The 25,494-nt window shown below is 34.8% G+C and overlaps 1 protein-coding gene across 4 annotated transcripts in view; it reads left to right on the top strand.

Annotated features, from left to right (window-relative positions):
* Window positions 1-25,494, top strand: part of JMJD1C (jumonji domain containing 1C) — a 320,851-nt gene that overhangs the window by 113,170 nt on the left and 182,187 nt on the right. For all 4 annotated transcript variants that reach the window (XM_032314095.1, XM_032314093.1, XM_032314092.1 and 1 more), the window contains one exon: window positions 18,354-18,518. Coding sequence is in view for 3 of the 4 variants with exons in the window: in XM_032314093.1 (XP_032169984.1) it covers window positions 18,354-18,518 (165 nt within the window). In the remaining variant the exon portion in view is untranslated. The remainder of the gene's footprint in view (window positions 1-18,353; window positions 18,519-25,494) is intronic.

Below are 25,494 nucleotides of genomic sequence, written 5' to 3'. Positions count from 1 at the left end.
TGATCAGTAGATCTCACTCCTAGAAATTTATCCCAAATATAGGGTGGCATAAATACAAAATGACATATGTACACGTCTACATTCACTGTAGCTCTGTTTGTAATAGCAAAAGACTGAAAGGACACAAGTATTCATTAGTAGGGTTTTCACTGCATACAATATTTATTATTATCCCGTGGAGTATTATATGGGTGTAAAAGCAAATTTGACAGACAATTTATATTATTGTGCAGTAAAACTAATAACTATGTTACTGTTTAAATATATTTACATGTATATACATTTCTAACTTTATTTTTTTTAATTTAGGAATTAATTAAAAAAAAAAAACAAAAACTGTTCCACTATAGGGAACAGGAAATAGAAGGAATAGCTAGAGTTCTGCAAATATACCTTTTCTAGGTGTGATGTTTAAACCATGTAAATGTTCTACATAACTCTAAAATAAGTTTTAATTATTTAAAAAACAAGTGAAAGCAAAATGTGCAAGTGAAAGCAAAAATGAAACAAAAAAGTGAAAGCAAAATGAGACAAAGAAGGAAGCCTAAGTGGTATAATTATAGGAAGAAACTATTTTAAGTGACTTTAAAACACAATAATTTGATTATACATGCTGGGTAGATTATACCCTGAGGACAGAAGAACAATATAAAAACTTTAAATGGTTTTCATTAATCATAGTGTTGTTATTATTCCCAAATTGTTGTATATATATTGTGCCATAAGGCAAATGATTTTAATTATTTGGTGACATTGTGTAACAGGAATCACATACAGGTTGGGAAAAGAGAGAAATAGAAATATAGGATCAAAATTTTAAATAGAATTTTATTTGGATGTATCAGTATAAAATTACACTAACTCTTACCACAATAAAAGGTGAAATGAGCATTCCTTAGAACCCAGACTGTTGTCTGTGGAAGCTGTTTCCCATTGAATGAAAAGTACTAAAGTTCCTTGGATATATGGTTAATTTCAGTTCGGGGACAGGAGATGGACAAGATGATCCTCGGATATTTTGTTATATCAGAAGTGGGAAAGCTATTAAAGACTACCAAGCTCTGTCTAAAAGACTCAGAAACTAATTAAAGAGGCGCTCACTGGCCAAAGATGGAAAAATTTGACAATAATAGAAATAAACAGGGATGCCTGGGTGGCTCAGTGGGTTAAGCAGCTGCCTTTGGCTCAGGTCATGATCCCAGGGTCCTGGGATCAAGTCCCGAATTGGGAGCCTCCTTCTCTCTCTACCTCTGCCTGCCATTCTACCTGCTTGTGCTCTCTCGCTCTCTGACAAATAAATAAAATCTCTGACAAATAAATTAAAATAATAAATAAAACAGATAAACAGAAAAAGAATAGAAATGAACAACTACAGTAATTTGAAGCATGCTACATTTACTTAAATCTGAGAGTTTATAATGATCCCTCGCCTAAAAAACACATTACCATTTTTTACCATTCCGGGAGGTTAAAATACTAACCCATTATTTAAAAAACTAATACTGCTGGTGGGAATGCAAGTTGGTACAGCAACTTTGGAGAACAGTGTGGAGATTCCTTAAGAAATTAAAAATAGAGCTTCCCTATGACCCTGCAATTGCACTACTGGGTATTTACCCCAAAGATACAGATGTAGTGAAAAGAAGGGCCATCTGTACCCCAATGTTTATAGCAGCAATGGCCACGGTCACCAAACTGTGGAAAGAACCAAGATTCCCTTCAACGGACGAATGGATAAGGAAGATGTGGTCCGTATACACTATGGAGTATTATGCCTCCATCAGAAAGGTTGAATACCCACCTTTTGTATCAACATGGACGGGACTGGAATAGATTATGCTGAGTGAAATAAGTCAAGCAGAGAGAGTCAATTATCATATGGTTTCACTTATTAGTGGAGCATAACAAATAACATGGAGGACATGGGGAGATGGAGAGGAGAAGGGAGTTGAGGGAGATTGGAAGGGGAGGTGAACCATGAGAGACTATGGACTCTGAAAAACAACCTGAGGGTTTTGAAGGGGCGGGGGGGTGGGAGGTTATGGGAGCCAGGTGGTGGGTATTATGAAGGGTACATATTGCATGGAGCACTGGGTGTGGTGCATAAACAATGAATTCTGTTACGCTGAAAAGAAAAAACTAATAAAAACCAAGTATTCTTCCTTTTCTGTTCAAGGTACTTCTTGGAAACCAAAGATTAATGAGAATTTTCACTTACTAGACATATCATAGATATAGTAAATAATGAAGGCATAATAAAATTAGAATGTCATTCTTTGCTTTCTTTGCATGTCTTCTCTGCATTCTTTGCAGCTCTCAGTGAAATACTCCATTTAGTTGTCACTCATTGGTGGCTGCTATTACCACAGATAGAAGGCGATATGCATATGCCCCTTGCTGAAACCCAGTACTGCATATGAGGTTGGCTTCTCTATGAATTCAGAATTTGATTAAAACTCTAAATTCAACAGTTACAGAAAATTAAAACGAGGACAAGAGGAATTAAAAAATGTCTCAGGGGTATAGTCAGCAAAATATAGGTATTTGAAGTCTGCATGGAACAAGTGACTTCATTTCTTTAACAAAGACATTGCAGGAGGAAAAGAGGTAAAACCTTAAAGATAAAAAGAGATGTAAGTTTCATGTCAATGACTAGCAATAAATGGAACTTATTTATATCTTAATTTGAACAAACTGAAAAGGAAAAAAGTCTATGCTGGGAAACTTGAATACTGACTGATAATGGATAATTTTGCAGAAATAATTTATCTTTTTTTTAGTTGAAACAAGATTGACCATGAGATAAAAATTGTTAAAGGTGGGTAATGGGCATGGGAATCCCATTATGTTATTGTCTCTACAAAAAAAATTAGATTTTTCAAAATAGCATTACATATACAGGCATACCTCAGAGATACTGTGGAATCAATTCTGGATCATTACAATAGAGTAAATAGTGCAATAAAGTGAGCCAAATGAATTTTTTGGCTTTCCAGTGCATATAAAAGTTAATTTACACTATAGTTTATTAAGTCTGTAATAGCACTATATCTAAAATAAACAATGTACTTGCCTTATCACTAAAAAAAATGCTAACCATCATCTGAGCTTTCAGCTAGCTATAATCTTTTTGCTAGTAGAGGGTCTTGCCTCATTGGTGATAACTGCTGACTGATCAATAGAATGGTGGTTTCTGAAGGTTGGGTGACTGTGGCACTTTCTTAAAGTAAGATAGTGAAGTTTGCTACATCAGTTGACTCTTTCAAGAAGAATTTCTCTAGCATGTAATGTTGATAACATTTTACTCATAGTAGAACTCCTTTTGGAGTTGGAGTCCGTTCTCTCAAACCCAGTTGCTACTTTATCAACTGAGTTTATTAATATTCTAAATCTTCTGTTGTCATTTCAAGTCTTTACAGCATCTTCATCAGGAGTAGATTCCATTTCAAGAAACCACTTTTTTTGTTGTTGTTGTTCATCTATAAGAAGCAACGCCTCATTCATTCAGTTTTATCATGAGATAGCAACAATTCAGTCCTATCTTCAGGCTTCTTTCCTAGTTCTTTTCTTGTTTCCACCACATCTGCAGTTACTTCTGCTGAAGTCTCGAACTCTTCAAAGTCAAGGGTTGGGATCAATTTCTTTTGAACTCCTGTTAATGTTGATGTTTTGACCTCTTCCCATAAATTACAAGTGTTCGTAATGGCATCTAGAATGGTGAATTCTTTTTGGAAGGTTTTCTGTTTACTTTGTCCTTAAATAGAATTGAAGAGAGTTAGGGCTTTGCTCTGGATTAATCTGGCTTTGGCTTCAGGGAATGTTGTAGATGGTTTGATCTTCTATTCAGACCAATACAACTTTCTTCATATCTGCAATTAAAGAGGTTTTTCTTTGTTACTATTCATGTGTTCATTGGAGTAGCACTTTTAATTTCCTTCAGGGATTTTTCCTTTGCATTTGCAACTTGGCTAACTGGTATAAGAGGTCTAGCTTTTGGCCTGTGTTGGCTTTTGGCATGCCTTTCTAGCTAAGCTTTATCACTTCAGGTTTTTGATTTAAAGTGAGAAGTGAGGGACATCTTTTCACTTAAAAACTTAGAGGCCATTGTAGTGTTATTGACTGGCCTAATTTCAATATTATTGTATCTCAGGGAATTAGGGAGACCTGAGGAGAGGGAGAGAAATAGGAAAATGGCTGGGATGGTAGAGCAGTCAGAACCTACACAACATTTATCAATTATGTTCTTAGTTTTATATGGTGTGGTTTGTAGTACCCCAAAACTATTAACGCTAGTAACATCAAAGGTCACATCACAGATCACCCTAACAAATGTAATAAAATGAAAAAATTAGAAATATTCCACGAATTACCAAAATGTGACAGAGACCTGAAGTGAGCAAGTGCTGTTGGAAAAATGACATCACTAGACTTGTTCCACTCAGGATTCCACAAACCTTCACTTAGTTTAAAAAAAAAAAAAAGGCAATATCTGTGAAATATATAAAATAATGTATGCCTGTATATAAAATTAGAGGCATTAATGTAGCATACTAAATAGTTGAAGAATTATTTATGAACTTACATCGTAACTTTCACTTTATTGTGGTAGAGCCATAGATTAAAAGATGACATCAGTAAATAATAGTGATTTTCATTTGAAGTAGTTTGTTGTGGTAATTTATTAAATTCAGGAATTATAGCTGACCTATAAGAACTAAGAAATCAAAGCAATTCTTACTAATACTTCTGATAGAAGGAAAAATTCATTCCATGAATTTGCTGGAAAAGTGCATACATTTAAATCCAGTCTTATAAAATCTTTCTTCTACTAAAAAAAATTTTATGAAATGAAGATACAATATGCATACTAGCTGTTCCTCTCCTACAACCCTCCCAGTTCTAGGGTAGGTCCTGAGGTGTACTGGAAGACATAATACTCTGTGTTCCAGTGCCCCCTTGTGCCTAATACGAAAAGGCACCATTATTAGTTCCTCCTAGAAAAATTGGGATATACGTTCTAAGAGCTCTCTGGAAACCAAACATTGCAAGCTTATGAATAGGGTTCCATATTGTAAACTTTCCGGGCCCAAGATTTATGTCCTTTTGATTTCAGGGTATGCTCTTCTATTAATGCTTTTTCTTATCACAGACGCTATTTCATTAACAGTTACATGGCATTTGGGAAGTATGTATAGTACAGGTATATTTAATCTCAGTTTTCAGTGTTTTTACACATTTTTTCAGTGTTTTTATGTATCTTTCCTCTCCCTTACCTCCTTTTTAAAAGCAAAAAAAGAGAAGTATGGAAATGGATATGTCAGAAGACTCCCTAAGTGAGGTTTTTCTTCTCTCTTAAGGAAAGAGAATCCTGGGATCAGCGTGTACCATAATAATGTACAGTTGTAGACATTTTTGTCCTGCCAGTATATTAGGAGATAGCCTATGTTTGAAGTTGCCTTCTCATTCTTTTATCCTTTACTCCTAAAGGCGTATAAGTCTTTATAGTATAATCCCAGTAGGTATAATGCTATTATATCAACTGCCTTTAGGAGAAGGGAGTGGCTTGGTTTTTTTAATGATGATCATTTGTGCTTCTTTGTCAATTCAAGTCTCTACTTACAGCTTGTTTTTTTTTTTTTTTTTTTTAAGATTTTATTTTTTATTTGACAGACAGAGATCACAAGTAGGCAGAGAGGCAGGCAGAGAGAGAGGAGGAAGCAGGCTCCCTGCGGAGCAGAGAGCCCCATGTGGGGCTCGATCCCAGGACCCTAGGATCACGACCCGAGCCGAAGGCAGAGGCTTTAACCACTGAGCCACCCAAGCGCCCCTAGAGTAAAATTTACCTTTTCTTTGGTCAGTTCTGAGGACAAATGCATATTAATGTAACTGCTTTTGGTCAGTAGTTCTGAGGACAAATGCATAATAACGTAACTTACCACAATGAACAACAGTAGAGCAATCAATCATTTTGCCACAAAATTTCTTTTTGCTATCAATCCTTTGTAGTCAAACCTTTAAATCGTTTCCACTCTTAACTCTGGACAACTAATAATCCCCAATCATTATTGTTTTGACTTTCACTGAATGTCATATGAATAGAATTATATAATATTTATATGTAACCTTTTGAGTCAGGTTTCTTTCTGTTATCTAAAAGTGTTTGATATTTATCCATATTGTTGCGTGTATCAATCATTGGTTCCTTTTTATTGCCAAGAAGTATTTCATTATACGGGTATACGATAGTGTGTTTATACATTCCCTATTCGTATTGTTTCTAGCTTTTGTCTTTTAAAAATAAAACTGCTATATACATTCATATTCAGATTTTTGTGTAAATGTAAGTTTTCATTTCACATGACTGAAATTTTAGCCACTCTATTAGGTATGTAATGGTATCTCATTATGGGTTTTTTTTTGGCATTTCTCTAACGAATAATAATTTCGAGTATCTTTTCATGTGCTTATCTGACATCTGTATATCTTCTTTGGTGAAGTATCTGTTCAAATCTTATCCCATGGTTTTTGATTAGTTTTCTTTTTGTTGAATTTTGACAGTATATATTCTGGATACGTCTTTTTTCAAACGTTTTATTATAGTTTGTGTTCTATTCTTTCATTTTCTTAAAGTCTTCCACAATTTTTTTTTAAAATTTTGATGACATCTAGTTAATTTCATCACATTTTTTTTCTTTCATGGTCCGTGCTTTTGAAGTCCTTTCTAATAATTTTTTGCCTAACCCAAAGTCAGGAAGAACTTGTTCTTCAAAAAAGTTTTATTTTCTGTGTTTAAGTCTGAAACTGGGTCTAATTTTTGTATATAGTATGAAATATGGATTGAATGTACAATTATCCCAGCAGCATTTGTTGAAAAGAATATCTCCTTTGAATTGGATTTGTTCATTTGTCAAAAATCATTTACCTGTGTTTTATGGCTGTTTCCGGACTTCATTCTTTTGTATTGATTTGTGTGTCTCTGGTTTTTGGCAATACCATATTACTATATTGTATTACTGTTTACTATATTACTTTATAGTAATATGGTATATATTTACTATATTACTTTAGCTTTAGAGTGAGTCTTGAAACCAAACATACTATAGTAATATAGTATATATTTACTATATTACTTTATAGTATATATTTACTATATTACTTTAGCTTTATAGTGAGTCTTGAAACCAAACAATATGAGTCCTCCAAATTTTTGTCTTTTCAAAAATTTTTTGTGCCCTTCCCATGTAAATTTTAGAGTCTGAAAAAATTCTACAGGGATTTTGATTGGAATTGCATTGAGTCTATAGATCAATTTAGGGAAGAATTTTCTTTTTAATACTGAGTCTTTCAATTAATGAACACAACTGTATCTGTCCTGTATTGGGACCTTCAGTTTCTTTTATCAGCATTTTAACAATTCTCATATACACATGCTAATGTATTTTGATAAATTTCTCCGTATGTTGTCTATTTTTTATTATCTTAAAATACTGCCAGCTGTTTTGATTAGGACCAAGAGCATGCAGCATTATACATGCTCTTCCCACCCCAAGTCTCCAGGAATCAAAGTACCTCTCTCAGGTTTCTGAATTCTCGTACTTAGTCTCGGCTTCTTCAGTCAGAGGTCATTCTTACCAAATTAGGTTACTGGGCCACCCTAATAGAAAGAAAACCTTATATATTTTTCATTTCTTTTAAGGTTATAGGTATATTTAATCAGAATATGTATACAGCCTCAAAGGTATAGATTGTTTGTTTCATTTTGAGATAAGGGATATTCATGTATTTTTCTCATATTTTTAAACTCAAGTTTTTATCTGCAATGAGGTAACTAACCTTTAGAGTTGAAGGAATTTATAAAACCATAATGGTAACCAAATTACCATGGCTCAAAAAACATGACTCTAGAAGAGTTATAATAGTGAATTCAGTTCCTCATCACTTGAGACCACGCCGGTTCTGTTCTTCATTCCTTATTTTCTAAATTGGGTCAATCAGTACCATTAACTGACATTATTTAGTTGAGAGTATACAAGTAATTTCAATATAGACTACTAAATGCATTGGTAGACACTTGAGTGCATTGCAAAATGATAAGAGACCAGTGACTGAGTTCAAGTGATAGAAAATTGTTTTTGAGAACCAGACTTCTGAAGTGTTTCTTGAAGCCAGGAAATTTGAGCCCTGATAAGAGACTATGTAAGGTTCAGGTTGAGTTGAAAGAGAGGTGGACTGCAGATACTGAGTGGTATCCTTATCAGTATTTGCTGAATGAATGGTTGGTGGACATTGAAAATGGAATGCTCAAGGGAAATGTGAAAGTAGGGACAAAAGGAAATAGTAGATTGTTAAAGATTTCAGATGGGGCTCCTGGGTGGCTCAGTTGGTTAAGCACCCAACTCTTTTGATTTTGCTCAGTTCATGATCTCAGGGTTGTAAGATCAAGCCCCGTATGGGGCTCCACACTGGGCATGGAGCCTGCTTAAGATTCCCCCTCCTTCCCTTAAGATTCTCTCTCCCTCCATCCCTCCCTCGATTAAAAAAAAGAAAAGAAAAGAAAAAGATTTCTGATATGGAGTAGTTTTGGAGAATAACAAGGTCTAGGACGATTAAGTATAAAAGAGGTGAAAAGTCACTATGGTTGAGAAATTTAGAAAACTTGGGAGGCTCAGTTATAGTATTGAAACTATTAATACTTTAATAAAGGGAAAAATTTTCTCTTTTTAAAACAGTATTTCATCTTTTTATTTGATCCCTTTTGATCTCCTATTGATTGTAGAAGAATTTCTCAATGAATAAATTCTTGATATAGTCAAATAATTAAATTTGAAAACCAAAAATGGAAGTACTTGATCACATCTCTTTCTGTGGGTCTATTCTATCAATTGTAAGTGTTAGGATATACCTAAGGGGAGATTCCATAAATAATCTGTCCTATTTTAAAATAATCTTGGCATGCAAGATCCCCTGAAATGTAAGGCCAACACAAATATGACTCTTTAAATTAGATTCTAGGCATTATTTTTAAATACTAGTAAGTTGAAAAAAATAAAAAAGGCTATCGGAATGAAATAGCTTTTTATTCAGTGTCAGAATTCTACCAGTATTTAGTTAAATACTACCAGTATATAGTATTAAAAGGTATTTAGACCTTCTTTAATACTTATATACTTTCAACCAACTATTCAGTACCTCAGTATTTATTTGGACCATTATATATGATTTTTCCTACCAACCTCAAGTCTGAAGACAGTGCCAGCATTAAGTGTTATAGAAAGTACTAGGGAAAAAAATTTCCGCCACTGGATTCTTGAAACTTCAGTAGCACTTAAACATTTAAGTCAACCGATCATAAAATTAAAACTAACAAATATTTTTTTGTGGTACTAGAACATCTGCTGTCTGAATAAGGACACATATACTAAGGACAAGCACCCATTTTGAGGTAGATACTTAGTTTATTCTAGTCTCTTTAGAGAAAGAAAACTCTTAAGATTCCAAACCTGAGCATCCCTGCTCTGAGGTTATTTTCCATCCTCAGTTCTTTTCTCTTACTATATGTACTAAGTACATACCTTTTTGTGGCACTAAAAATCTCATTTTGACACACTTGTTTTTCGATTATTTTGAATGAGTGCATTACATGCAGTATCATAGCTCATTTTTATGAAAAGAATAAACTTTCTTTTTTAAATTAATAAGCTTTTTTTTTTTTTTTTAAAGAAGCTTTAAGTTTACAGCAGACTTGGGTGGAAAGTATAGAATTTCTGTATACCTCATCATGCTTCCAGTTTTCCCTTATTATTAACTTCTTACAACTAATGAGGCAGTACTTATGTGTCATTATTAATTGAGGTCCATAATTTACATTATGGTTTACTCTTTGTGTTGCATAATTCTATGGGTTTTCACAAATGCATAGTGTTATTGGTCAGCCATTATAGTATCATATATAGTTGTTATATTGTCCAGAAAAATCTCCTGTGCTCCAAATATATGTTCTCCCCCACCAGCAAATCACTGACAACCATTGATCTTTTTATTGTCCCTTTAATTTTGCCTTTTTCAGAACTTCATATGTTTGGATTGTATAAAGCCTTTTTAGAGTAACTTCTTTAACTTAGCAGTATGTATTTTTATGCATTCATGTCCTCATGGCTTGATAATCTTGAGAGTCCATTTTTTTTTTTTCAAGATTTTATTTATTTGACAGAGCACAAGCAGGGGAAGTGGCAGGCAGAGGGAGAGGGAGAAGCAGGTTCCCTGCCAAGCAAGGAGCCCACTGCTGGGGCTCAGTCCCAGGACTTTGGGATCATGACCTGAGCCGAAGGCAGATGCTTAACCAACTGAGCCACCTAGGCACCTGAGCGTTTGTTTTTTTCTATTGCTGAGTAATGTTTACTGTATAGATGCACTACAACTTGTTTATTCACCTGTTGAAAGACATTTTGCTTGCTTCTGAATTTTGGCAATTCTGAATAAATATTATAGAATATAAGTATTAGCCATTTACATGAAAGTTTTCTAAAACACATTTCTGCATCATTTTAGATGATTATTCTGGATATGAATTTAGACTTTTCTTGTGCCATTCATAGGAGAGACAGACATTAAATATACACAGATGGTACATTTTTGTGTCATTTATGTCACATAGTACAAAGACAAGATGTATGTTGCTATGAAAGTATATATAGAGAGAGTTTTTATTAACCTTTTGCATGTATTTTCAATTAAAGAAAACCTATTTAATATTGCATTATAACACGATGATACTACTTTAGGACTAATTTTGGGTCCTGGGGTAAAAGAGTTTCTGAACTATGAAACTTTGCATGGTTCCTTTAATTTTTATGTTTCTTTAAGATTTTACTTATTTATTTGCCAGAGATCACAAGTAGGCAGAGGCAGGCAGAGAGGCAGGCAGTGAGGGTGGGAAGCAGGCTCCCTGTCGAGCAGAGAACCCAATGCAGGGCTTGATCACTGGACCCTGAGATCATGACTTGAGCCTAAGGCCGAGGCTTAACCCACTGAGCCCCTCATGGTTCTTAAGAGTACTACAGAAGCATGTCCAAAGAGTCTCTTCTTGTTTTGCTTTTATAATCTGCTTTGCACTAGATTAGAAAGAATGATTTATCTGTCTACTAATGTCAATGAGTTCTGAGTGAAGATGAGATGATTCCCCTTAGGGTAAAATGCATTTGCCTTTAGTGAATAGAACTTATAACATCTTTCTTGACTCATTAGTATTACCTACATACCGATATTATATTTAGAACTCAGTACATTTTCCCTCAAATATGTTTGTTTCTGCCTAAAACTACACCTTTTCTGGTATTTAGTTATCTTCATTAATAAAATAGGTAGCATGTTTCTCTACCCCAAATAACTTTTATTAATATATATTTGAGTGGTTAGATCAAGAATTAGAAGCATATTTTAACCTTACTAAATTGTTACTAGTCCCCATTACTGAGTTCCTTGTAAATAATACAAACAAAGGGCATTTACTACTACTTTACAATATTTTAGAAAGTCTTTATTACTTTGGTAACTTTCTAAGAAACCTATTGCAGAAGGTAAATGCAAGGAATTAGCATCAGGCTCCCAGCTCCATGGGGAGTCTGCTTCTCTCTCTGACCTTCTCCTCGCTCATGCTCTCTCTCACTGCCTCTCTCTCAAATAAATAAATAAAATATTAAAAAAAAATACAAAACTAGAAACTAAAAGTAATTTTTAGTAGTGTGAAAATAAGAAACAAATACTTGATTTTTTAAAGTAAAATATCAAAGAAATATGTTTTACCTGTAACCAGCTCTTTGAAAAGTTATGCAACTGGGTGTGCCTGGTGGCTCCATCGGTTGAATGACCAACTCCTGATTTTGGCTCAGGTCATGATCTCAGGGTGCTGGTATTGAGCATGCTCAGCGGAGAGTCTGCTTGAGGATTGTCTCCACTCCACCCTCGTACATGCCCTCTCTCTCTCAAATAAATCTTTTAAAAATGTTTTTTAAAAAAAGAAAGTTATTTAACTGGAATAGCAAATCTGTAAAGAAGAATATCAGTGATGGCTTTGTGTTTTAACTGCCTATTACATCATCTTCTGCAGCTCAGTTAATGCAAGACATCACATGGCTATAGCCAAGAACACGGTATAGTAGTCCCTGTTACATACTGTGGAAAGAAAGTCCCTAGTTCTTTTCCCCAGGCAGAAAAAGTAGCACTTGATATTCTTCAAATATGATGTAATATTTAGAAATCCTCCTAATGCAGAGGAAGGAGGTGGAAATGTTTATCCTTCTTAATTCACCCTCAGCACTGATTTTTATCATATTCCAGTAATTTTTAGTATCTTAATTGTCCTCCAGTGGGTTTTTTTCTATAAAAACAGTATACTTAATATAATCTCTAATTATGCCTCAAAAGATCAAAACCAAAATTTGAGCCTTTTTCTAAATAAATTCTGTTGGAGATATTACAAATGCTAACAAGCATTTGTTAGCATTTGCATTAAATGCAAAGTTCTACATATTACAAATGCTTATTAGCATTTGTAATATGTAGAACTTTGCATTTAACTTAGATTTTTCTTGCTTAGATTTTTTAGTTGCTGTCCCTCTCCCTCTCCTTTAAACTCTCTAGTTACATCCTCATATCTTCAGATATGTAAACCACTCTTAGGTATCCCTTTCTTCTTAACCTATAGAAAACCTTTCTTCATTAATTTACTCTCAGAATTTGAGTTCCTAAAGGCTTTTTCCTTTTTGTTTGGTCAAGCTGCTCCTCTCTCTCTCTCACGTTTTTCAAATGTCTAGAAATTACTCTTCTGTCAAGCTGCCTTTTACTGAAAAACTGAACTGCTGATAGTTTTCTTCCTCATGCACCATTCAGCAGTTAGTTTGTTCAGTGGTGCTGTTGAAAAAACAGAGACCTAAACTGGGTGTTTTCATTTGTGTATCATTATTTACATAATTGTCTTAAAGGACTTTGCTATGTTATTCTAAATCTCACAAATTTAATACCACATTTAAAATTTATTTTTTACAGATTTTATTCATTTATTTTAGAGAGCGAGCGAGTGGGGGAAGGGACAGAAGGAGAAGGAAAAGAGAGAATCCGGAGCAGACTCTGCCGTGAGCAGAGCCCTATGTGGCTAGGGCAGGACCCTGAGATGACAACCTGAGCCAAAATCAAGAGTTGGACATTTAACTGACTCAGACACCTAGGCGATCCCACCCCTGATTAAAAATTTTTTAGTATTTGGGGAGAGATGACCAGGTTTTGGGCTCCCCACCTCATTGGTTATCACCAAATTATTTATATAGATCTGTAGATGGGTAAATCTTTTGGAAAAACTATTCTGTTTTTCTCCCATAGTGCTATTTTATAGAGCAATATTATGTTAGCTATCTCATAATAGGTTTTATGGACAAATGGGGAAAACTTCATGGTGTAAACTCTCATTAATAATGGACAGTGAACATTGGCATTATTAAAAACGTTGAGAAAACTTCTGATAAAATTAGACATTTATAACTAACTAGTTCATGATTCTTAATAACTTACCTGGCCTCCCTAATGCTTATTTATGTACAAAGAAATGATGATTCTATAATGTAGACTATAGTTTGAGGAATGTTAATATAGTTGAGCGCTTTTATTTATTTATTTATTTATTTATTAAGATTTTATTTATCAGAGAGAGAGAGGGGGAGAGAGCGAGCACAGGCAGACAGAATGGCAGGCAGAGGCAGAGGGAGAAGCAGGCTCCCTGCTGAGCAAGGAGCCGGATGTGGAACTTGATCCCAGAACTCTGGGATCATGACCTGAGCTGAAGGTCATGAGCTGCTTAACCAACTGAGCCACTCAAGCGTCCCGAGCGCTTTCTTTTTTAACACAAAAGATTCTTTAGAGCTAAGTAGTGTTAGCCCATCACCATCCTCACATGACATCATGCAGATCACTCCTACTTTTAGAGTGCCTAAAAAGGTGATACCACGTTGGTGTGATAATATTAGTATTATTATTGATATCAAGGTAAAAAGAACTAAATTTGTTTTTAATCACTTGATTTCACAGTGGCAAGCTGTGTAATTTTAAATTTTCTTTATAAATATCAGTGAAAATAGTATATTGTGAGAGAATACAAGCTTACCTAGTTAATGGTCATTATTTTTATTTCATAGTTCTAGGAAAATAAGTAAAGGATTATCTAAGGACCCTTCAAAAATTTTGTGATAATTATTGATGAATTTTAGCTCGAAAAATGCCTGTCATACTAATCTGAAATATTTTTTCAAACTGGTACATTAGTAGATTTTTATTAGCTAATATTTTTACTGTTCTCACATTACTTTTCCCAATTAACTGTATAACATTTGCAGATAAAGATTGTGGCTGAGAGGTCTTAAAGTGGCAGGGCTGAAATTACAATTTAGATAAAAATAATAATTCGTAGCTTTAATGTGCTATTATTTTGTATATGTAGATGTCCAAGTGACCAGAATCCTTTAGCCACTTTCAAGCAGTCAAACTATATTGGAGAAAAGAGAAATTCTCCATTTAGATAATAATTGTGTTTGCATGGTTTATTTTTTATTTTTAAGATTTTGTTTTTATTTGAGAGAGAGCATGAATGGGGTGGGGACAAGGCAGAGGGAGAGGGAGAAGCAGACTCCCTGTTGAGCATGTAGGGGCCAGATGTAGGGCTTGACATGGGGCTCTATCCCAGGACCCCAAGATCCCGACCTGAGCCGAAGTCAGGTGCTTAACTGATTGAACCACCCAGGCGCCCTGTGTTTGAAGGGCTTAAAGGTTAGGTTAATTTTAAGGGGCCACATAACAGAAACTGAATTGCTTGACTGCTGCTTATACTTCCTTCACCTTTGCTAGTGGTTCCTCTGACAGTCTAACAGCTTTTCTTTCAGTGTCTGCTTTATGCATATATAAAACTGAGAATTTGTGTGTGTTGAGCTCTGTTGTAGAAGACAATGTATTAAAAGAGATAATGTGACAGTCTTTTAATTATCTAGAGACCAGTTCTTCGAAATGACTTGTTTCGTATCTTGGGCTAAAAAAAAGTATTTACCAAATATTCACTATGAAAATAATTATTTTTAAGGATTATTTTACTGAGCCTTTTTCTCATATCATTTCACTCTTATGGTAATCACTACAATATCCATAGCTGTTAATTCTTGATGTATATCTCTTATTTCTGAATTCCTAGTGTTCATAATGTTAGCCTCTCAGTTTGCAGTCAGAAGTGTTTGCTGAGTGAAATCTTCCATTTATTTTCTACATAATTATGAATGCAGTGATTAATTAGTAAGTGAAGCAACTGTATTCATGTTGTATTTAGGATCTTTTTTTCTTTTCTTTCTTCCCTTTTTTTCCCCCCCAAATTAGTCCTTTATTCATACTCGTTATATGTTTTACACAGTGCTGGGTTGTCACAATATTTGCTGAGTGCTTTAGTTTGTTAGGCACCATGCCAGATACTAGAGATGCAAAAAAGAACCCTAATCTTTACCTTCAGGGATCTTGTATCTTTAGTTAGTAAGAAGGAAATAAGCAGGCTGAAGTACCCAATAGAAGTAAATGAAGTGGGAGTCAATATAAAGTAATATAAAATTAAAAAGCCAAGTAAGTATATACAGTGTTTTTGGTAGGTTTGCAGATTGATAGAAACTGTGGCTCCAGACTCACCCCACATGCATACCAATATACCATAAAGCTAGAATACTCATTCAGTTAGCCAGTATGCAGAATCTTAGCTGTATTGGTATTGAGAATCCAGCATGGGCACTGAGCATCCCTGCATGTTCTTGCTAGATATACCAGACATGGGAAACCCTGACCACTCTTTACCTGGGCCATTTCTCAGAGTTGTATTGCAGTGAAACAATAATGAAAGAGGAAGTAATAACTTCTCCAAATAGTAGGCTTGCTTCTATTTATTATAAAATAGGGACCTCCTCCTCCCCTCTCCCGGCCAAGATCAGTGTTCCTCTTCTGTGATACAATTCTCTGTGTGCATAGGTATTCATGTTTGGGCTCTTGGCATCCTTTTTGTGGGTCTTAGGAGGCATGAGGGGTCAACACAAGCAGTCCACTTTGACTTTGCTGTAAGTTATAAGTAGCTTTTGCTGTAAGTAATAAAGTCCTAGGAGACTCATGTCTTTTGCCAGAATCCATGAAACAGTAACAGACTAGCTTATTTTAGTGTTTATCTATCTATTGACATTCATACACTTCACTGTTTTGATAATATGAAGGTAAGTTGGTAATATGAAGGAAAAGAATTTCATTTCCTTTGTACTCAGGGTCCTGGTAGATTCCGAAAACTGTCAGTGACACTGTCCATGCAAGATAAGCCATGAGTTTAGAAAGTTCACTTCATGATGAAAACTTCAGTTCTGTTATCAGGGGTTTTGCATCTGGAATATTTTACATTGAGTTAATGCCCTTTATGGTAGGGAAATGTTTAAAATGTTGGCTCTTTAGGTTCTTGACTGAAATATCTTGTCAGTAAGACTGTATTATTGTCCGTGAGGAGAAAACAAAGATAGCACTCAGATTTTCCTGGGCATTGTCTTGGCTTCAGTTTTCTATAGTTTTCAAAAGCCCATTAACACCACAACTTAGTGATTACATACTATTAGAAGATTTTAAGTGGTAGAGAAATTGGTATAGTTAGAAACTTTGCATAATATCAGGTAGACCTCAGCTCAACCCCTTAGGGTCCATTTTTAGAAGGCAACAGTTTTGTTGGCTCCTTCCTTGACTTAGGCTCCTGCTCTGACTTGGCAGAGATAACAGTATATTCTTCTTACCCAATTCTAATAGGTAAATACATCTAACTAGCTTCCTAATGAGCAGGAGCAGAAAGACTTCAGAACCAAACATAATACCAGTTTGTGTCCATGTTTAAAAGTTAGTGATTTCAAGAGTCAGGAGATATTTAATATTTATTAAATACTTTGCATGTATGCAGCACTGTACTGGATGCTGTAACAGCTTCACCTTCAGTGATTTTTTGGCCATAATATAAAAATATTCTCATTATATTTGAGGAATATAGGGCAGAATCTGATTATTATACTAAATAAATTGTATGAAAAACAAATGCTTATAGGAGTGCAAAGGTAAGTGTCTGTGAAAGGGGGTTTATAACCATTCTGAAAGAACTTGGGTGAGGGCAGAAGAACAAACCAGACTTAAATGAGAGGAAAGTGAAACACTTGAGATGTCAGGGAGCAGAAGATAGGTGGAAGAAGAAAACAAGAATGTCTCCAACAAAACTTAGAATGTAGTAGGGAAGACACCTCTATGAAGAGATCATCTTAGGTATTGAGTGAAAAAGGATGAATGTGGGAGAAGAAGGGGGTTGAATGGGTGTAAGCAAGTCAGTTTCGGTTTTCCAAATATTAACATCCTTGTTTCTATTTTAGAGGAAAAGCTTTCAGGCTTCCACTACTTGGTATGCTGTTACGGGTTTTTCAGTATTACCATCATTGTTTTGAAGTAGTTTCCTTTTATTCCTAGTTGGAGGATTTTTATCCTGCAACATGTTGAGCATGTCAGATGCTTTTCCTATGTCAAGCAAGATGATCACATAGGATTTTTTCCCCTCTATTCTGTTAATTTGATATATTGCACTGATTGACTGTTAAATGTCGAACCATTCTTGAATTGCCACCTGTCTTTGTAAGGAAAGTTTTATTGGAACCAAGCCAAACCCATATGTTTACATATTATCTGTGGCTGCTTTTGTACTCTAAAATCAGAGGTAGACAAGTATGACAGAGACTACACGGTTTGCAAAGCCTAAAATATTTAGTATTTCCCAACCTCTGCTTCTAGAATCATCAGCATCCACATAGTCTTTAGTATGTCTGTAGTAGGTATCAACCAGTCTGTACTGATTAATATTGTGTAATTTGCTTTTCTTAATGTATGGTCAGTCTTCTTGACATACAAGTAGGGAGTTCTGATGTGGTTAATGAGAAAGTTAAATAATGATTTTAAGAGAAATGTTAATTCAAATAATGTATTTTGTTAATGTCTTTTCTAATTAAGCTCCATGCCTTTATTTTAAAGTAACTTACTTGGGGGGGGGTAGCACAGTTGGTTAAGCATCCAACTCTTGGTTTTGGTTCAAGTAACTATCTCATTGTTATGAGATCAAGCCCTGCGTGGGGCTCTGTGCTCAGCTCAGAATCTCCTTGAGACCTCTCTCTCCCTCTGCTCCTCCCCCCACAATTTTCTCTTTCTAAAATAAATAAATCTTTTAAAAAATGTGTATATGTCACATTCTGCATTGCTTATGGAATTTTATGTTTTCTTTTCTATAGGTGTATGTGGAATTTGATGATCTTGAATGGGATAAACGAGAGTGGGTTAAAGTATATGAAGATTTTTCAACTTTCTTGGTGGAATACCACTTAATCTGGGCCAGAAGGATCGACCCTAGCCAGACTCAGGGATCAAAGAGCAAACAAATTCAGTGGCCTGCATTGGTAAGATCTGTTCCTGTTTTATTAAACATTCTCAGTTGTTTGTTTTAAAGGAACAAGAACTGGATATAAGTTCAGATTTATCTTGGTGATCATACATTATTCCTGAAGAGGCTCTGAAGTATCTGACAGAAATATTAAACTATAGCTTTTATTTATTTAAAAAAAATTTTTTTTTAAAAAATATTTTATTTATTTATTTTACAGAGAGAGAGAGATCCCAAGTAGACAGAGAGGCAGGCGGGGAGAGAGAGAGAGAGAGAGAGGGAAGCAGGCTTCCTGCTGAGCAGAGAGCCCTATGCGGGACTTGATCATAGGACTCTGAGATCATGACCTGAGCCGAAGGCAGCAGCTTAACCCATTGAGCCACCCAGGCACCCTGGCTTTTATTTTGTTAAACAATTTTATGTGTCCTTTTTGTTAGTACTCCTTTAGAATATTTAGCCTAGAAATAGTTTAATCTATCCAGTTAGAAGAAACATATAAATAAATTTGATTAAAGGTTACTAACATAGTTGAGTAGTTTGTGTATAATGTGGAAGTTTTTCAAGCTTGAGACTTTGTAGGTAGACAATAAGATGCTTTTTATAAGCATCAATAGCATGTAATTTTCCTTGGTTTATTAAAATTAATAAAAGTTGACTGAATTCATTGTAGATGATAGTAGATATTTAATGTGAAATTGTATGTTCATATAATAGATAAAATTACTTCATATCAGCAAATATTCTATTTAAGAAATGCAGATTTTAAAAAATTCTCAGCTCATGACCCAAGCTGAAGACAGAGACCCACTAGATTTTAAGAAATATTTGTTGGATGAATATATTGAATTGTTAATATGGAGATTTTAAAGCCATGACTAACATGTTTTTCTAATTTTATAAACTTTAACTCAAAAATTGTCTTGGGGCGCCTGGGCGGCTCAGGGTGTTAAAGCCTCTGCCTTCGGTTCAGATCATGATCTCAGGGTCCTGGGATTGAGCCCCGCATCAAGTTCTGTGCTCAACAGAGAGCCTGCTTCCCCCTCACCTTCCCCCCACCACCCTCACCGCCTGCCTCTCTGCCTACTTGTGATCTCTGTCTGTCAAATAAATAAAATCTTTAAAAAAAAAATTGGCTAAAACTTGACATTCATGTGAATCTTGTATGAAAAGCCTCAAAATGAGGAAGCAATAACAACAGTACCAGGAAGTATACCTCAGTATCATAGTTAAAGAATAAATAGAACTTTAGAAAATCTTTGCCCTGTCTTAGAGATAATTACTAAAATCAAGGTTAATTCCTATATGTTCATAAATTACTGATTTTAGGGAAAATTTTAATCAGAAAATATTGTTTAAAATAATTTTTGTCATTATTTTAGAAATTTATTTCTGTTGAAAACCTTTTTAACCTCACAAAATATTTAATTATGTAATCTCTTTAAAATTCAGCTCTTTTTCTTTCTTTGTTTTTTAAGGTTTTAATTTATTTATTTGACAGAGAGAGAGAGGTCACACATAGGCAGAGAGGCAGTCAGGGAGAGAGGGGGAAGCAGGCTCCCTGCTAAGCAGGGAGCCTAACGTGGGGCTTGATCCTAGGACCCTAAGATCATAACCTGAGCCGAAGGCAGAGGCTTAACCCACTGAGCCACCCAGGCGCCTCTCAGCTTTTTTTTTCTTACACAAAAAAGGTACACATTAAAAAGTTGGAAAATGCTAAGTGGTATAAAATAGAAAATCATAAATCATTCTATTTTCATCACCAAGCATGACTTATTTTGACATATTTTCTTATAAAGTATTTCTCTGCTTTTTTTCCCACCATAGAATTAAAGAATTTTTAAAACTATGGTAAAATATGCCTAATATATAAAATTTTCCATCTTAATTATTTTTAAGTATAAAGTTCAGTGGCATTGAGTATATTCACATTGTTGTACAATAATCCACCTACAAAACTTACTCCATCTTGCAGAACTGAAACTCTATAACCATTGAATAGCAACTCTCCAGTTTTCCTTCTTCCCAACTCCCGGCAACTACCATTTTATTTTCTGTGGCTAGGATTTTGACTACCCTAACAATCGCAATAAAGATGGAACCATCCAGTATCTGTCTTTTCATGACTAGCTTATTTCACTTAGCATAATGTCTGTGAGGTTTATTTTTATGTTGTGGCCGGTATGAGAATTTCCTTCCTTTAAAAGGCTGAATAATATTTCATTATGTATGTACCACAATATATTTATTCATTTGTCTGTTGGAGGACCTGTATGTTGCTTCTACCTCTTGGCTCTTACGAATTATGCTACTATGCACATGGGTATACATATATCTCATTGAGAACATGTTTTCAATTCTTTTGAGAATTGAAGAAGTGGAATTGTTGGATCATGTGGTAGTTTTGTTTTTAAAACTTTGGAGTAACTGCCATACTGTTTTCCCACAGCAGCTGTACTATTTTACGTTCTTGGCAATACTTGGTTTTAGATTTTGAAAATAGCTATTCTAATGGGTGTGAGGTGTGGTTTTGATTTATGTTTCCCTAATGATTAGGGATATTGAGCATCTTTTCTTGTGCTTATATGCTATTAGTTTATCTTCCTTGGAGAAATGTCTGTTCACATTGTGCCCATTTTTTTTTTTTTTTTAAGATTTCATTTCTTTATTTGACAGAGATCACAAGTAGGCAGAGAGACAGGCAGAGAGAGAGGAAGGGAGGCAGGCTCCTCACTGAGCAGAGAGCCCCATATGGGGCTCGATCCTAGGACGTTGAGATCATGACCTGAGCCGAAGGCAGAGGCTTTAACCCACTGAGCCACCCAGGTGCCCCCTCGTTGTGCCCATTTTTAAATCAGGTTGTTTTTATTTGTTTAGTTCTTTGAGTTCTCTATATATTCTGGATATTAATCCCTTATTAGATGGATTCTGTGAACATTTTTCTTCTATTCTGTGGTTGCCATTTTACTCTTTTGACAGTGTCTTTTGATGCACAAAATTTTTTAATATTCATTAAGTCCAGTTTACTTATTTTTTTGGTTACCCATGCCTTTGGGGTCATATCCAAGAAATCATTGCCAAATCCAATATCATAAAGCTTTTATTGTATGTTTTCTTGTAGGAGTTTTCTTATTTTAGGCCTTATATGTAGGCCTTTTTTCTATTTCGAGCTAATTTTTGCTTATGGTATTAGGTGAGTGTTCAATTTCTTTCATTTGTTTGTTGATATTTAGTTTTCCTATTACCATTTGTTGAATAGACTTCCCTTTTTCTTTTGAAAGGTCTTGGCACCTAGTGCAAAAATTATTTAACAATATATGCAGGTGTTTATTTCTGGGTTCTCTTTTCCATCAGTCTATGTCTGTGTTTATGCCTGTACCACACTGTTTTGATTACCATAGCTTTGTAGTGAAATTTTTTAAAGATTTGCTTATTTATTTTGAGATGGAGAGAGAGAGTGTATGAGAATGCCCCTCTGGAGGAGGGGCAGAAGGAGAGGGGGAGAGAGAATCACAAGCCAACTCCTCGCTTAGTGCAGAGGCCCTTGCAGGCCTCAGTATCATGGCCTGAGCTGAAATCACAAGTGGGACGCTCAACTATGACTGAGCCACCAGGGACCCTGTGTAGCTTTGTAGTAAGTTTTGAAATGAGGAAATGTGAGTATTCCAAGTTTGTTCTTTTTTAAGACTGTTTTGGCTATTCGGTGTCCCTTGGAATTCCATATGAGTTTCAAGATGGATACTTCTACTTCAGCCTGAAACTTTGAGATTTTGTTAGAGCTTGCATTGAATCTGTAGATTACTTTTGGTAGTATTGGCATCTTAACAATAATAAGCCTTTTAGTTCATGACTACAAGATGTCTTTCCATGTATTTATGTTTTCTTTAAGTTTTTTTAGCAGTGTTGTGTAGTTTTCATTGTACAAGTCTGTGACCTTCTTGGTCAATTTTTAAGTAATTTACTTTTTTTTTTTTTTTAAGATTTTATTTATTTATTTGACAGAGAGAGATCACAAGTAGGCAGAGAAGCAGGCAGAGAGAGAAGGAAGCGGGCTCCCTGCTGAGCAGAGAGCCCGATGTGGGGCTCGATCCCAGAACCCTGAGATCACGACCTGAGCTGAAGGCAGAGGCTTTATTAACCCACTGAGCCACCCAGGCGCCCTAATTTACTCTTTTTGATGCTATTGTAAATGGAATGAATTTAATAATTTCATTTGCAGATTTTTCATAATTAGAATATAGAAACACAACTAATTTTTATGTGTTGATTTTATATCCTTCTGCTTAGCTAACATCGTACTCAACTGTGAAAGAATGGAAGCTTTTCTCTAAGATTGAGAATAAGGCCAAGAGGGTACTTTTCTGGTCACCATAGCATTGGAAGTTCTATCCAGAGCAGGTAGACAAGAGAAAGAAAAAAAAAGCATCGAAATTGGAAAGGAAGAAGTAAAATTATTTCTATTTGTTGATAATATGATCTTATATATAGAAAACCCTAAAGATTTTATGTGCCTTCTCCCATATCTTAAAACTAATAAATAAGCAGCAGGATATAAAATCTCTGCTTTCTAATCATAGTTATAGCTAAGACTGCATTAAAATTGTAGATCCTGCTTGTTTTACTTGATATTTCAATGTGTTCGTTCCTCCTCACAAGTATAAGTTTTCAATGGCTACATAATATTTTATTCTATAATGGTCCATTGCCCTAATATTTGGTATTGTTCCTATTTTTTTTGTGATTATAAGTAACTGATAAATATTATTGTGATAAAAATGTAAGTCTTTGCATTTCTGATTATTTTAAAAATTTAGATTCATAGTAGTAGAATTAATGGTCAGAGGTTATGAACTTGAAAAAAATACATAAAAGTCTCCTGATATTTTTCACAAATACTTACTGCCATTGTCCCCATTCAGTGTGTGAGTGCTTTCATCTCACTTAATCCTCCACCTTACTCCCACCTCCACAAACATTGATTACTTATTTTCAGACTATCTTGTTTTAAAAGCCAAACATTTACAATTTGAATACAGAAGTGAATGTTTTAATTTTTATATCTGCTAATTTGGTATTTTAAAATACTATTTTATTGTTTTAATTTGTATTTCTTTAGTGGGATGAATATTCATATTAGCAACTTACATTTTTGTGATTGTCTTTTTTCGATTATTTATTATTAGGATGTTGTGTTTTTCTAATATTTGTCATAAGCTTTCTTTACATTATTAAAGATGCTTTTTGTATTTGTCTCACAGTTTGTTCAGCTAATTTTATGATAGCAAGACTTTTTGAATTGTATGTTTATATTTAAAGGACATCTATATATTGAGATATCGTCCTTAATCCAGACAGTCAGGATGAGTTTTCCTTTCTTTCTTCCTGTTTCCTTTCTTTCTTTCTTTCAGGAGGTTGTATAAATTAATGGAACAAATAATTGAAATGAAAATGCTTGATATACTCTAGAAAATAACCATTAGGTTTCATAAGACTTCTACCAACTTTCATTTATGTTCAGTACACATAACTGAGATTGTATCATTTCCCTACTGTTCATTAAAATGAAGCTAATTTGATGATACCTATAAGCAGTAGTTATGAAATTCAGAGTTTTAAAATTCATTTAACAGAATACTTTATCTACAAATCGGAGAAATTTTAGGGTTACTTATGAGATGAAAATAGAATTAAACACAGTGGGGGGGACTAAACAGCAGAAACTAATATTTTTGTCTTTAATTCTCTACATATTTAATGTTTCTAATTCTGTGTACATGATGCTTGCTTTCATGTTCTTTTGTACTTTAACATACATTTGTATTATCCTCTTTCTAGTTGTTTGCCCCTCGTGTGGTACCTGTTAAATATTACACATTGGTCATATTGTCTGCTTACTCTAAGAAATCAGTCGAAACTGGCAGTGTATCTGCTGGTTCTTGAAATCATGACATAACAAAAGAATCATGTAGTCTCATTAACCTTTTCTAAGGTTTATTTTAAAAACTAAAAATTAAAACTTCAACAAAATGTGGGATAATACCCAGTTCTCTGGAATTGTCTCTTCATCTTTTTTTCCCCAGTGTATCAATAGCAAAACATACATTGGAGCACCAGCTATATAACATGCTGAAGTCATGTCTTTTGTTTGTTTGTTTGTTTTTGTTTGGTCTGTATAATCAGGGTACCACCTGAGGCTATTCTGATGATGAAAGCTAAGGTGTCTTACATTTTTATGTAAGTTACTTAATATATTGTTAAATTTCATTTTTTAAGTAAAGTAAAATACTCATTAAATCACATTTATCAGCACGAGGGAAAGAAAGTGTTGGCATTCATAATTGAAATCAACGAGTAACCTACCTAACTGGATTAGGGCCCTGGCTCCATCTCCTTTAGGAAAACTTTCTGTGGGGAGTGGGGCTTTGACCCTAACCCAGCTGGGCTGTAACACTGCTGCATTTTCTAAGGGGCAGAGTTTTCTACTACTTTTCTGCTGGCTCAGCTTTCCAGATAACCCCAACCAGAATTAATTTCACCATCCCTTTTTCCTGTAGAACTTTGTTTGTATCTCTGTTTTAACAACCAGCACCTCTGCTTTGTATTATACCTATTTGTTTGCATGTCTGTCTTTCCCTACTAGATTGTAAGTTCCCTGAGAACAGGAGTCATGTCTTAGTCATCTTTGAATCATTCCTAGAAGTCTAGCACAGTGCTTTATCCATCTTAGACAGTGAATGAATGCTTATTTATGATGTGATATGATGAATTTATTCTACCTCAGTTACTGAAAAAGAATTTTATTGGGAAATACAGCAAGTTTCCTGGGTTTTACTTTATACTAAAGTCAAATGACAGGAAAGCATAATCAGCCAGCTGTGCTAAAAATATGTAAGTTCACGGGGTGCCTGGGTGGCTCAGTGGGTTAAGGCCTCTGCCTTCGGCTTGGGTCATGATCTCGGGGTCCTGGGTTCGAGCCCCGAGTTGGGCTCTCTGCT

Source organism: Mustela erminea, chromosome 14 (genome assembly GCF_009829155.1).
Source record: "Mustela erminea isolate mMusErm1 chromosome 14, mMusErm1.Pri, whole genome shotgun sequence".
NCBI classification, from domain to species: domain Eukaryota; kingdom Metazoa; phylum Chordata; class Mammalia; order Carnivora; family Mustelidae; genus Mustela; species Mustela erminea.
This window is presented reverse-complemented; position numbering and strand designations above follow the sequence as displayed.